Source organism: Ixodes scapularis, unplaced genomic scaffold (assembly GCF_016920785.2).
Source record: "Ixodes scapularis isolate PalLabHiFi unplaced genomic scaffold, ASM1692078v2 PGA_scaffold13__105_contigs__length_92229423, whole genome shotgun sequence".
Taxonomy (NCBI): Eukaryota; Metazoa; Arthropoda; class Arachnida; order Ixodida; family Ixodidae; genus Ixodes; species Ixodes scapularis.
This window is the reverse complement of record NW_024609839.1, coordinates 74,508,958-74,522,727: the sequence shown is the minus strand read 5'-3', so window position 1 is coordinate 74,522,727 and position 13,770 is coordinate 74,508,958. Positions and strand designations below refer to the sequence as shown.

Genomic DNA, 13,770 nt, shown 5'->3' with positions numbered 1-13,770 from the left:
ATGTAACATCAAGATCAGGACCAAATCAAGCAAATACTACGCCACTAGTAAACACATTATTTGTACTAAACCTATTTCTGTGCAACACTATTAAAGGCATATACATGCCTTGCACCTACGTCACTTGATGACGTCGAACACCCGTGTCTACCATGCTGGTGGTTGACTCGACGGCCCTTCGCAGCGAGAGCAATGGTAAACTGCGCCGCGCTCGGCTGTAGCAATTACCCCGTATCCCGATGATCGTCCGATCGTTTCGTCGGCATGCCCCGCGAGACGGAGTAGCCGTCAAGTTAGATAAAGTACGAGCGGCAGGAAAGGGATGCGGCCGCGGATTATCGAGTTTGCGGGACGCATTTCATAGCGGCGAACGATGACACTTTTCTACCGTTGTTTACGTTCGCGCACGCCTTTGCATCGGCTTTTTCTCGTTCTTGGTGTGTATGGCCTTTGGCCTTCGTTGCACAACGCCGTTTTCACGCTTCGAGCGCACCTTCGGGGCTGCCGGCCGAATCCGGACGAGTGTCGCGCCGCGAGCCCGGCCCGACTGCGATGGGTGGGCGGCGGCCCCCATGTGCAAGCTCGCCGAGCCGCCGCCGCCGGGTCATCGGTTTGTACCGTCCGCTGCCCGCGATACGATAACCTTTGCAAGGAGCGAACATATGCAGGCGAGCCGGTTAGGAAACATCATAATATAAACCCCGAGACAATGAGTTTCTTGTCCGTTATTTGATTTATCCTTGTCTCAGGGTTCAGATTATGACGGTTACATTGCGTTGTTTACCAGTATTTCGCAAAATCGTAACAATCTTTCTACAAGCGACTCCTAGAGCCGCTCGTCAAATGATGAAGCCCGCAATTAAGCTTTTTCATTTTTTGGCGACACGGCATCCCTTCGCGTCAAAACTTCGTCGGCGGCATTTCGAAACTTTCTGCTCGTAGCGCAATCGCACCAAAGCCGAAAATTACAGCACGTACTAGATAAACGTCATTATCGTAACCTCAGTACGTTTTTCTACGTTCACGGTACCTTTGTTGAAAATATGGTGCATGTTAGCGCATGTCCGGGCCGTTAGCGTCATCCTACGCCTTGCTAAGCGCATCCGCGCGGTGTGAAGTCAACCACCAGTATGGTGCCGGGCCCTGTCCTTCCCTAGATGGTCCCTAGATGTTCCCTAGTGTGACGTCACTTGCAAGGCATGTATATGTGAGAGTATAGCTCTGCCAACTCTTTTACTGTTAATAAGCCACACAACTAGTTCTTATAAAAGCTGGTTGTTAGAGAGGGGAAAAAGAATGATTTTTTTAAGCCTGTATGTTTTAATAAACTAAAAACTGCCGATTTTAAATGCACATACAAGTATCTTAATTCTCAATACAAAGAGGAAAATCAGACATAAGGAGCCAAACACTCTTACTATGATTTTTAATTAATGCATATATTGATAGCCAGCCAGTCCTTTAGCGTCATCTGTTGTTTCCATCTTTTAAGAGCTTTACCTGTCCTATTCGCTTCCCTGGCCCGTTAGTACCGTCCTTAGTCTAAAACACTAAACCATGTGACAACCTGAAAAGCTGGCATCCATAAATTACAGGCCTGTGCCAAGAAAAAACATACTAGTTTAGTGAAAATAAAATTTCATATAAACATTAGAAAACCAGGTTGTACCCTAAGGAAGGCCCCAGAAGTGCAAGGTGCCAGTTGTCTAGGCACAGTTCAATACAGTTCAATGTAAAATGACAATGTTATACAGCAGCTCAGCTCCAAGGGAGACAACTCACATAGAACAGCTGCTTGTTGAGGCGAACATTCTGCAGGATGTCGAAGGCCTTTGCAGCACCTTTCCGTGCATTCTGCTGCCCCACCACATTCAGGATATCTGCACGCAAATAAGCGCTTCAATGTGAATCCCTCAATTTTATGCAAACACAAAGGTGTCAAGTCACTCAATAGCGTCGAGAGTAGTGTCAAGAGTCATCTGTGAGCAGCCCTCTCTTGTTGCCTGCCAGTGTCTGAGCTATTACTCCATTTGATTTTAAGTGTGAGTGTAGCAGAAGCTATAAGAGCAAACTCCGGGCTTTCAGCGGCCCTGCCAAGCACGTGCGCTCATGCAGGGCAAGCACTGTTCAGAATCACATGCTCGCGCTCATAGTTTCGGCCTCGCTTGCACTTAAAGTAAGACGAAGTATAACAAGCTTTTTTCAATGGTGGATGGATGGCTCTTTTTCGACACATTTTAAATGAAAATTCACGGCGGTAAACACATGTTCGCTGCTGTAAATCATTTCCATCTTCTGACCACCCACATCAGTTGTCCACAGAACTTCAAACATTACAGTGGAATCTCGTTAATTTAAGCCCGAGAGGGACCAAAACTTTGTTTGAATAATGCGAAGTTTGAATTACCGGGAGCTTTCATCCTAGAAACGGATAGGACGGAACCTGTATGTTAGTTTGAATTAAAGAGATTTCACTGTATAGACCGACACGCGGAGCGACTGTTTACCAACACGGCCGGAAAGCCGCGCATGCGCGGTAGCTATGTGGGCAAAAGCAGCCCGGCTCTCCGTGTTTTCGCCATTGTGTTCTATGGCGTGCGCTCGTTGTTGACGTTGTAGGGACGCTTGTATCTTTATTTGTGCATCGTAATTTCTGACAACGTATGTCGTATGCTATGCCCGACTATTTGAGCTCGCTGCCTGAGCTTAAACAGCAGCGGTATCGAAACAAACTGTGCGCGGATGGCGTTTCCTACGAGGATCCGCACGCCGTAAACAAGGCCTGCAGGAGTTCCGACGTAAAGTTGCTGCCACCGAAGTCGACATTTCACGTCGTCGTTTATTTAGTTTTTTCGCCAAGCCAGTTCACGGCCGACACGGTGCAGGCGTACAAGTCTCTTGAGGCCTACGATTACTTCGAGTCGGCTTCCGCACTGCCGGCGGGATCAGCAGACTGGGTCTGCGGAAGTGTATTCATTACTTGATTAAATACACACAGCGTCTTCAAGTCAAGGTATGATATTTTGCCTACCCTCATGACCACAAGGCATGACAAGCCTAAACGTTCTGTCTATTCTGCAGTCTTGGCAGTAATACGTTACAAGTAACGGCGTCGCCGGTAACGCATTACTTTTTTCAGTAACGTAGCAACCTACTCGTTACTTTTTCGACACATTAACGGGTAACGCACTTACGTTAACATTTCCAAGTAACTACGTAACTCGTTACTACTCCCCAAGTCTTAAAGAAATTACGCTTCAATTTGTTCCGTGTTTTAGGCGTCAGGCCATGTTTTTCTTTGCGTTTTTTCTCGTGAGTATTTAGGTGAAACAGTAAAAAGAGATAAAGTAATTATGTTTAGTTTCTGCATGAACATAATGTTTCTTGATATATGGCCTGTATCGTCAAAACCGTAAAATATGTTAAATCATAATTTAAAAAAAGTAATGCAGAAGTAACATGCGTTACTATTTATCGGTAGCGGTAACGCATTCCTTTTATTTTTAGGTAACGTAGCTCAGTAACGCGTACCTTTTATTTGTAATTAACGAGCGACGCATTTCATTACTTTTTTCGGGAACGCCTACAACACTGCCGTTCTGTCGCTGATCCCCTTCTGCTGGGTAGCACGGACGTAGCGAGCATCCGACGAGCGCATGGCCGATGCTTTGTGCGCGCACACAATGGGAACAAAATCCGGGTGGTCTCGATCAAACGACAGTTTCCCTGCACATAGCAAGCCTCGGGACGGAGATTGAAATGGAAGCTGCACTTGCCTTCAAGAAAGTGTTTGCCGCACAAACGGTTGTTCACGCGAGCCGACCATTTTTTTTTTCAATCCACGGATATTATCCACCTTTTGCGCCTTTCAGAGTCAGCCGGGAACTTGTGGAAACTCACTCCGCTGCTTTTCTTGTACATTTCGGTGCAATTAACGGCAACACAGCTTCGCGGCATGCAGAAATGCTATGACGCCCATGCCGAACGTGCGCGCTTTTGCCCACACCACCCGGCTCCGGCTCGATCGCAGCGCCACCGCAGCTCCGTGACGTCAAGCCCGCGTGTCGGTCTATAGGCATACATGTCCTGGTTGCAGTCTGCCTCACAGAACAAGTGCTTTGACTGTGCCAAGAACCTGCCTAGTGACTCAAGTCACTGGTCACCCAAGTAACAGCCAACACTTACATTTTAAGCATACTTACAACTGTCTACAAACTCCTGATTTCCCAACCTTCATTTGTATGAGCAGGGTGTGTTTAGAATGACAACATATGGTATGCATTCTCCAACTTTATGGGTGGTTGGTCACATAAAATACCATATTTTCCAGTCCAAGTCGCACACCCTTAAAAGGAGCTATTATCATGAAAAAGTTGATATAGAAGTCATACTTTTTTGTGTGATCGGCACGGCGAAACTGCACTGATGAGCTCGCACAAGCGCATTGTGATCGCAATATATGCACGGTAGAGCAAGCCATCAGTGGGCACTCTGCCATTCCTCCTTTGTTGTAAATGCCGATATGGCCTCTACATCTTGCACAATTAAAGGGACACTGAACCTAGGAAAAAAAACAATTTTTTTTCTACCTGGTTAATCAATGTACGCCAAAAAGAAGTTTTTTTGTCCAATACTTATGTTACAATATGAATTCTTCGATTTGGGGGCAAAACCGAGATTGTACCCCTGTGGAATGATGATAGCGTTTGTACCCAACTAGTGTGCACACCGAGTTCGCTGGACCTCAGAGCGCACACTAGTTGGGTACAAACGCTATCATACAATACAAATACTAAGGTATTTGTATTCTAGCAGAAATATGCGGCAAAAATATGTTTTTTTGACAAACATTTATTTGAGACATGCCTGTCCTAACCAGGTAGAAAAAAACTTTTTTTTTTCTAGGTTCAGATTTTTAATGTCCATACTTCAAAAAAAAAAAAAGTGCATAAGCTGCACAGTTGTTGCACAGTGGAATACGCTAGAAAATATATGTTCACCCCAGCCCTACAGGCCTTGCTAGGGCCAGTATGGCCACGAGCAACAACAAATCAGTAAACTCCACTCTTGTTCGCACAGGATACTACAAGACACGGCACCCTAGAGGCGGAACAGTGACTCGTGTGCATTACAAGGTAGGTTCGTTTGTTGGGCCCATATGGCCACTTGCAACGAATCAGCAACCTCAACTCTCGTCCAGGAAGGACGCTACGGAACGTAGCAACTTGGAAGCGCAACAGTGACCCTTGTGCCTTACCAGGCAGGTTGGCGAGGAGCAGGAGCTTGGCCTGCTTGCGTGCTGCACTCTGCTCCTGCTCCGACCGGGGCTGCATCGCCGGGGCCAGCTTGCCCCCCGGCCAGAGGGAGTCTCGCAGCTGCTCCAACAGATGGAGCTGCACGGGCTCAGACACTGCCCAGGACACCCACTCCCGAAGTTGCCTGCATCGTGTGAAAACCAAACATAAATATAGTGTCCACCAATGTAAAAGACCACTTAGGGGGGGGGTATATTCTTCATGCTTTGGGAAATTCCCTGTCGGTCTGAGGGGAGGAAAAGATTAAGACTGCGCACCGATTCAGTTTGGCTGAATTATTGAGCCTTGCTCCCCTCAGAGCGATATGGAACCATCTCCAACGTGTTTTGCCAGACACTGTCTCAGCCACACGCTTCGAGTGGGTCTTTCGCATTGGTGGAGACTGTACAAGGCAAAGCCAGATTTTGTCAGTAGTCCGTAGTCGTCCTCCTTCGGAGGAGGGGAAAAGCAAATATCACAACGACGGCGGGTGTTCCGGCGCATAGATGCCTTCGACCGTCGTCGACCCACTTGTGTTGCCCTTTTGTGCCCCTTTGTGGGGTTGGGCTGGTGTCGAGCTCTGCGGGGCACTTTTTCCTTGTCGGTCCTTTCTGGGTCCTTTTGGTGAGACCCAGGTTTATTTTTTCCATAGTTTAGTACGCAATCGGCTTTTTATATGAAATTCACTTTTGATCCAGGGATCCCAATCATTTATATTGAATTGGCTTTAAGTCTGCAGTGCCTCACGGCGGGAGCAGACAGGGGACAGTTATTTTAGTTTTTCATATTACCCCAACCTCAAAATCTGTCCCTCATGTTTAAAAAAAAGCTAGAACATGCTCGCATCTGCTACAAAAATAAAAAACATCCCCGAAATGTTCTGCGAAATTCCCCGCGAGAAAATATGTCCTATCATTGCGCCCATACTACATTGTCGCTTGTGCACTCCTTACATAAAATTAAACTAAATAATTAAAAATCAAAATACGGCATAACACTATGCTTGGTGTGGCTCCACCTTAAGGCTCACTCACTTGCGCTCACACAAGTAGCTTTGACAGCACTGAGGAAAGTGTGCTAGGCTTGACAACATAGTAGTACACAAACTGCTCCCGAATTCAACGTTTTCCTGGCTACCTCTGGCAGCATACCGACCCAAACACAATACGAGCGTGAACAAAGCAGCCTATTACACAACAGCATACTTATTGCAGCAAAAAAGAAAAACCAGGAGTAAATTCCTTGCCTGTTGATGGTCTTGCCGTAGGATGTCTGCACAAAAGAAATGAGAGCTCGGCGCAGCCAGTTGAACACTCCTTGGAGCTCAAACAGCTCGTCCGCCAGTGCGTAGAGGGGCACCGCTACGTCATCCTTCTTGTCTTCCCTCCTGCGCGAGGTCGGTCGACTGAGACACTCTTCTACTAGATCAAGACCCAAGCATTCTCTCAGTGACCTTCTCTAGCCATGCTGCTCACACATGGCAGCCGTTACCTACCATAATATCGCAAAAGTATGTCAGCCGCCCTCAACCATGCTACAAATGTCATCGTGTATATGAAAGAAAAGAGAATAATTCATGTTCATCTATTTACGTTCCAAGTTATCAACATGGCGTCCACTATAACCGTCAAAGTTCAGAATATCCATGATGTCATAGAAATAGTCCAAACGCATGCATAATACAGGCTTACGGGGTGGGCTACCCTTCGCAGTTTTTGCAGGGGCAGCAAACTGGACATAACATGAGGCTGGGTTAGGGGTAGATTTCTGAATATGGTTTGTGTAATGTTTGGGGGAAGTGGAAATTTATTTTACGAAAAAAGAACCACTCTTGTTTGGTTAAGGGAGGAAGGGGGGGGGGGGGAGGGGCATATTCTCAAAAAAGATATGTCACAGACAGCTATCATGACATGGACAGAAATCATGACATGGACAGAAATCATGACATGAACAGAAATCATGACATGGACAGAAATCATGACATGGACAGAAATCCTGACATGGACAGAAATCCTGACATGGACAGAAATCATGACATGGACTGAAATCCTGACATGGACAGAAATCATGTCATGGACAGAAATGATATCGTGGACAGAATCGTGGAGAGAAATGATATCATGGACAGATGTAATGTCCCAGATAGATGTGACATCATGAATGAAGAACATTTTCTCAAATTTAGGTGAGAAAGGCGGTCCCCACTTCCCTCCAAACTTGCCTCTGAGCTTTCGTGGGTGGGTTATCTTATAGGAGATTATGCTAATAATAGGCTAATACATAATCAAAGTCTTGCGCATAGGGTAATCCAAAGCAACTCACAGGTCTCTGTCGCTGAAGAACAGGTCGTCATCCTCCTCATTACTGTCGAACAGTGTTGGGCCCGACAGGCTGCAAAAAAAGTACAAATCATTTTTAATTCGAAATCTACATCCGCGCCTCAAGCCTGCAGAGCTTTCACCTCCCAGGACATAATACGGACTCAAACATATTCCATAACAAAGTATGTAAGACCACAGCCTTGTATTTGAGAGTAAGCAAGGGGCCAGAATGCATTCATTTTATGGCACCAATCCTCAAGCTTCATTTGATGCGCACTGCATCTATTCTCTGCACGCCATTTCAAACTGTGCTAGTGTAAACAACAAATTTGAATGACATATGAAACCCATCTTTTTGAGTTGGACAAGCTTCGAACCGATAAAAGCAATACTGTGCAATCCACTTACAACAATACCGCATATAATGATGTACTGCTTATAATGATTCATTTCTAGAGTTTCTAGGCTAGAAACGATCAGTTTCTAGTCTAGATACAACAATTGGTTATAACGATTGAATTTTCGGGTTTTCTCATTATCGTTATAAGTGGTTTGCACTGTATACACGGCACATGTAAAACTTCAGAAATATTTTTTTTTTTCACACCATTTGAACCTGTGCTGATATAGATGACAGGAACTTGTGCAACACAACACATGAAACCCATCTTTTCGTTGGACAAGTTTCCCATCAATAAAAGCTATACAGTAAAACCTCGTTATAACAAAATGGGATATAACAAACTAATGGATATAACAAAGCAATCATAATTCCCTTTGCTTGCTAATAGTGGGAAGAAATGGACATTGGCTATAACAAACTAATGGTTATAACAAAATAATTACGGCCGCTCCTTCAACTTTGTAATAACGAGGTTTTACTGTAGAACAAAAATACAGTTTTTCAAATTTTTTCTTAAAACTAAACTTGCCGTTTTTCTACGAGATTTTGAATATTGCTGCTCAGGTTTTGTACTACGCGTGACCCTGTGACATGCCAGAAAAGTACCCAACGATGACTTCGTGGGCAGCGCAAGAGCTACAAGGCCATCTGCATCAAACTAAATTAACAATCAATCAATATACTTTGGGAATGGTTTCACAAAAGTGTAACCTGAAACTGGGTAAAACTAGTTTGGTGTGAAAGGCCAATGCTAGTACGGAAATTGATAACTCGGCTAAAAGGAACTACAGGATCCCCTTCCATCAGGAGACCCAAATGAAATGGAATCTGTTGTCGAAAAAAACTTGGGAAAATCACACGACACTTAGAAAAGTACTTAAAGGTGTTCAGAATTTTTCTTTCAGTGAAACCCCAAAGAGATGACTGTTTCATGCACTTTTGGTGGGCAGATGATTGCGGAACCTCAAAGCCTTAACAGTTCCTTCTACCATGCAGCATTCTTGCTACAGAGTCTCTTCGGGTATCTCCTTACTTGCGGAAAAACTGAAGCAGAGGAAACGGAAAGCCCTTCTTTGCAGCAGGCAGGTCCTGCTCCAGTGGGTCGGGCCCCTGGCTGAAGAAGCTATAGAGGGCATCACTCCTGTTCAGTCGCTCCTCCTTCATCACAAACTGAAACAAACAGAAGCACAAACATCAGTGTAACCGGCCTCGCACGACGCAACAACCACTATGATCGATTAGTAGCGAAAAAGGTCAGCCCGACAACACGAGTAAAGTCAAGCACAAAATGCAACCCCTGGCTCTGCATAGTACATTCCTCAACTTCTTTAATAGCACTCCTTTAATGGAAATCGCAAAGAAGAAAGGAGCTAACTTGGTCAATTACATAACCAAGTGTTGTCTCAAAATGGACGGAGACTTCACTTTGGAGAGACGAACCAGTGCAAGAAAATTTTGAGATGATTGTACCTCTCAAAGTGTCATGTCAAAGGAATAAGACCACAGTTTGAAAGGGCTTTAGACGACGTCACGAGCAAAACAAACTGATCATAGTCTCAAAACTTCGCCGCTTATCGGATGCATCTGACAATCGGACAGATACTCTTGCAAGTCTTGGTGCTTGTGGACTGCTGTTCACAGGAAACAAAACGGAATGCTTTCCTTTCCTTTCCATGGAAGTCAGTGTTTCAGGCTGAAGTTAGGCTAGGCTAGAACATGTCAGGCTAGGTGTACTACATAAAATTAATTTATGTAGCTTAGGATACGTTAAGGTTTAACTTAAGTTAAGTTGTCTGCTTGTTACGAAACAATAACAGCATCAGTGCCAATGACATGAATAAGAGCTCACATCGAGAAATCGCTGAAGGATAGGCTGTGTCTTGTCCAGGAAGGGCTGGTTGTAGTTGCGGAAACGTGGCTTGTTGGCAGACGGCAGAGCTTGCTGCTTCAGTTCGGGACAAACCTGCAAACAGGGTACTGGTGTTAGCATAAGCTCCACACTGTCACTTCAAAGGGAGCAAGACTGGATGCTATACCCTCATCAACACGACGGTTAATGGCAGTCGTCGCAACACCAGAACAAAGAGTTTGATTGTATAGCGACAGTGACCAGTACAGACCATGCCGTCATACCAGATGCTCATCATCTCAATCGCAAGAGACAACTTGACATTGTATGGTATACTAACCTCACAAATAGGCCCGTATAAGTTGCATATTATTGCTCCTATAATGCAGCATTATGAGGTTTGGGCACACTCCAAGAAGTTTACTTAAAAATGTAGGCAAAGCAATACAACACATATACAGTAATCCCTCGTTATAACACAATCATTTTTTCAAATTGTCACTTTTATCGAAGTTGAACGTGGTCCCGACCGAAATGCAAGCATTTTTAACCAGATCATTCGAAGTGTATCGGCGGTTAACCACGCTTATTACGAAGGCCGCAGCGCCGAAAGCAAGCAAGCAAGCAGGCGCACAGAGACCCTTGCATTCCCTCCCCCTTCTCCACCGTGGCAAACAGCAAACTGGGAAAACGAGGGTGACGGAGGGCAGAGCACGCAGAGCTGGCCGAGTGCCGCTTCCGATGCCAATGCACCAAGGCAGGGACGTAGACAGTAGTGGGAGCAGTGTCAACGTTCCAATGCTACTTACGGCGCCCGCAGCCAATGCTGCCAGACTCCTGTCAGAATCAGGTCAAGGAACCGATAGAGCCCGGAAAAGATCATCCCTTTGGAAGCCCCCGACGCGCACACCTACATGCACACGTGCGTTGTATGGGAGATTGGGAGTGTTTACCGAAAGTCGCTTAGATCTGCGAGGTTGAGAAAAGTGGCCGGCCCAAGTCTGAAATTACCAAAGAATTCGACATTCCGGCATCGGCTGTTGAACACTGTCCACCATTTTGCAGGACAAGCAAGGCATATAGGACAGTTTCAACAAGTTTCTCATCAAGGAGAAAGTGCACCCGTGACCCGAAGATGAAAGATCGCCAACTGCTTTGTGCACGTCGGATTTTCTCTCGCAAGCATGCTTGCCGAGCCGGCGCACAATTCCCAGACACAGCTGCAACAATCCCTACAGTAAAGTGACTAGATGTCCTGAGTTAGGCGGGCCCCGCTTTTCCGTCCGTGGTCCCGCTGTCCCGCAAGTGTGCTTGTGGGACGGTGTTTTGTCCCGCTTTGGCTCCCCCAAACCCCAAATAGATAAAAGACGCGGCTAGACAAAAAAAATTGCACCAGTGAAAGGGTGCTTTCTCTGAACAATGTACACGATTCGCTTGGAAGAGCAGATGCTGATACTATGGACATATTATCTGCAAAAATAAATACATTAGTACTAAAGAAATATTCCAAACAACTGTATTAGATATGCATGAAAATAAATGTGTATGGTCTACATGAAACACTGAAGTAGCATGATTTGTTACCAAAATTTAAACTTTTCAAGCTTCACAACACTATTACCCCTCCCTCCCTCCCTCCCTCCCTCCCTCCCTCCCTCCCTCCCTCCCTCCCCTCCCCTCCCCTCCCCTCCCCTCCCCTCCCCTTCCCCCTTCCTTCCCCCCCCCCCCCCCCCCCCCCCCCCCCCCAATACACATCCTGCTTTAGTGCCCAAAGAATATGGTCACTTTATTCAACAGGAGTGTCTGAAAATATGTTGGCAAAGCCACCGAGGATAACTTTGATTCGTTCGCGTTTGCCGATGCGGACGTTTTTGTTGTTGCTCCTGCCAGGGGATGCTGCGATTTTAGACCGTGCATGCAACCAGGGCAAACATGCAATGTCGGAAAGGCAACTCGGGAAACGCCGACGACTGTGGAGATGTGAAGCCCCCTCTGGCTGCTTCGAAACAAAGTGAGCTGCAGCAGCAGTGACAGTGTTCTTGCGATGTCCGGAGCAGTTCGAAGAGGATGAAATTATCAGCAAACTCCACTCAATTATTTTTTTTACTCGGTAAGCTGCCACGACATGTTCATAACGAATGTTTGTTTGATAAAATATACGGTCAGAGTGTTCTGCAGTGTTCCTGTCCACCTTCAAGGCTGCTGGCACTGTTTTTTTGGCTCTATCGCTTTTATTGAATTACCGCTTATATAAATTTTTTTGCAGTCCCGGTGACTTTGTTATAACGGAAGATTACTGTATTAGGTAAAGCCCATTTGAATGGACATCAGCTGTGGATACTGTGAAAGCTCCATCTGTTTGCAACAAAACAAGAGAGCCTAGATTTGAGAAAGGGAGCAAATCAAACCATGGAGAGCGCTTGTAACAAAATGGCAGACACCTCCTGCACACATTGGATGCATGTGCGCAAGCGTGCAGTGTTGTGCGGTAGGGAGGATAGCAGGAAGAAAGGCGGAGTGAGGAGGAAACACTCGTAGGCGTTCAACACTTCGTGACTTCGATCGAGCAGTTGGAAACACTCTCAAATTCAGGCACACTGAAACAAAGCATCCCTGTTGCCTTTGATACTAGCAAGAGTAATTTCAACGGGGTCATGGCTTACAGGAAGAAGACGCTGTTGAAGGCAGTGGAAGTCCGGAATGGTCTTGGTGACCACCCAGCCCGAGCGACTGCTGTCTGGGACGCTCACCAGGATGGCAAAGTACGGCACCAGCTTCAGGTTACTGTCCTTCACAAGCTGAAATGGACACGTCAACCCAACACACAAAAATATTAATTCCTTAGTTGCAAAAAAAAAACTTCCAGCAAAATATTTTTTGTTTGCAATTATCTATTTTGTTGTGTTTAATTATGTAATGACCTAAAGTAGGATCCCTGAACAAAGTCATATTGAAGATATTAATAAAATGATACAAAAATACCCATATGCAGTAAAAAAAAAAGAAAGGGCTTTTAAAAGTGGCTTTAAAAGTGCCACCTGACATTGAGCTAAAAGTCTACTAAGCTGCTTCAAGGCCCAAAAAAAGATGAGTCTCTCAACAAAAAACATTTGTCGACATTCCAAGGCCTTTGGGACCAGACCAGTTACAAGTACCTAATGTGGTTTGTTCTGATATACTGAAAACTTGTAATATAACTTTGTTTCATCCTACGTTGTAATGCAGCCGACGCTAGAAACCAACGAATCCAAACACCGTGCCAAAAGCGCAACATCACTGCATACATCATTTCTCTACGGGTGTGTCACTGCCTTCTAGTTCAACCAAACGCAGAAAGTTTGCCTCAATCGACGTTGCAGTTTCAGTCTGTGTGCGTCCATCTGCAAAACTTGACTGCGCTAGGATTTCAAGTGCAACTAAGTACAGCATACAGCTCTATTCAGAATACGAGTAGAGAAAAGCGCCTTAAGCAAAACCTCCTTACGAATAGCCCCCATGAACTCTGCATTTTCCAGGTCTCATCACCCAGAGTCCAAAATAGTAAATGAAAGTTGTAGCTGTTTGGCCTTGCTGCTGCCCGTACGGAGGTACGACACCGGGAATCCAGTTCAACAACAAAAGTGTTTATTACCCGTCGGCTCCCCGGCGGCGACTGGCTGCTGGGCAGGGTTGGGCCCACTCGTATAGTGGGGGGCACGGCGCTTTCAGCGCCCCCACAAAGTCAACTTCAAGTATGGAGAGAAATAACATAAACAATGCGCACCTGTGAGCTGTGTATGCTGGCCGTCCAGAGTCCCAAACCCTGAATCCAAGCTTGAAGCCGTTCTATGTAAGCGGCCAGGCGATCGCACTGCCCACGCATCGACTCCATCTCCTTTTCGAGGGTTTGCACCATCTGCATTC

General features: G+C 45.7%; 1 protein-coding gene across 1 annotated transcript in view; it reads right to left on the bottom strand.

The window, feature by feature from the left end:
- LOC121835556 (sorting nexin-25-like) overlaps positions 1 to 13,770 on the bottom strand; it is a 39,361-nt gene that overhangs the window by 1,110 nt on the left and 24,481 nt on the right. Inside the window, exons 14-21 of the mRNA XM_042289954.1 lie at positions 13,631 to 13,762; positions 12,531 to 12,665; positions 9,868 to 9,981; positions 9,052 to 9,188; positions 7,617 to 7,685; positions 6,541 to 6,681; positions 5,258 to 5,439; positions 1,783 to 1,880 (exon numbers count right to left, since the gene is read on the bottom strand). Of these exons, the coding sequence (XP_042145888.1) occupies positions 1,783 to 1,880; positions 5,258 to 5,439; positions 6,541 to 6,681; positions 7,617 to 7,685; positions 9,052 to 9,188; positions 9,868 to 9,981; positions 12,531 to 12,665; positions 13,631 to 13,762 (1,008 nt within the window). The remainder of the gene's footprint in view (positions 1 to 1,782; positions 1,881 to 5,257; positions 5,440 to 6,540; positions 6,682 to 7,616; positions 7,686 to 9,051; positions 9,189 to 9,867; positions 9,982 to 12,530; positions 12,666 to 13,630; positions 13,763 to 13,770) is intronic.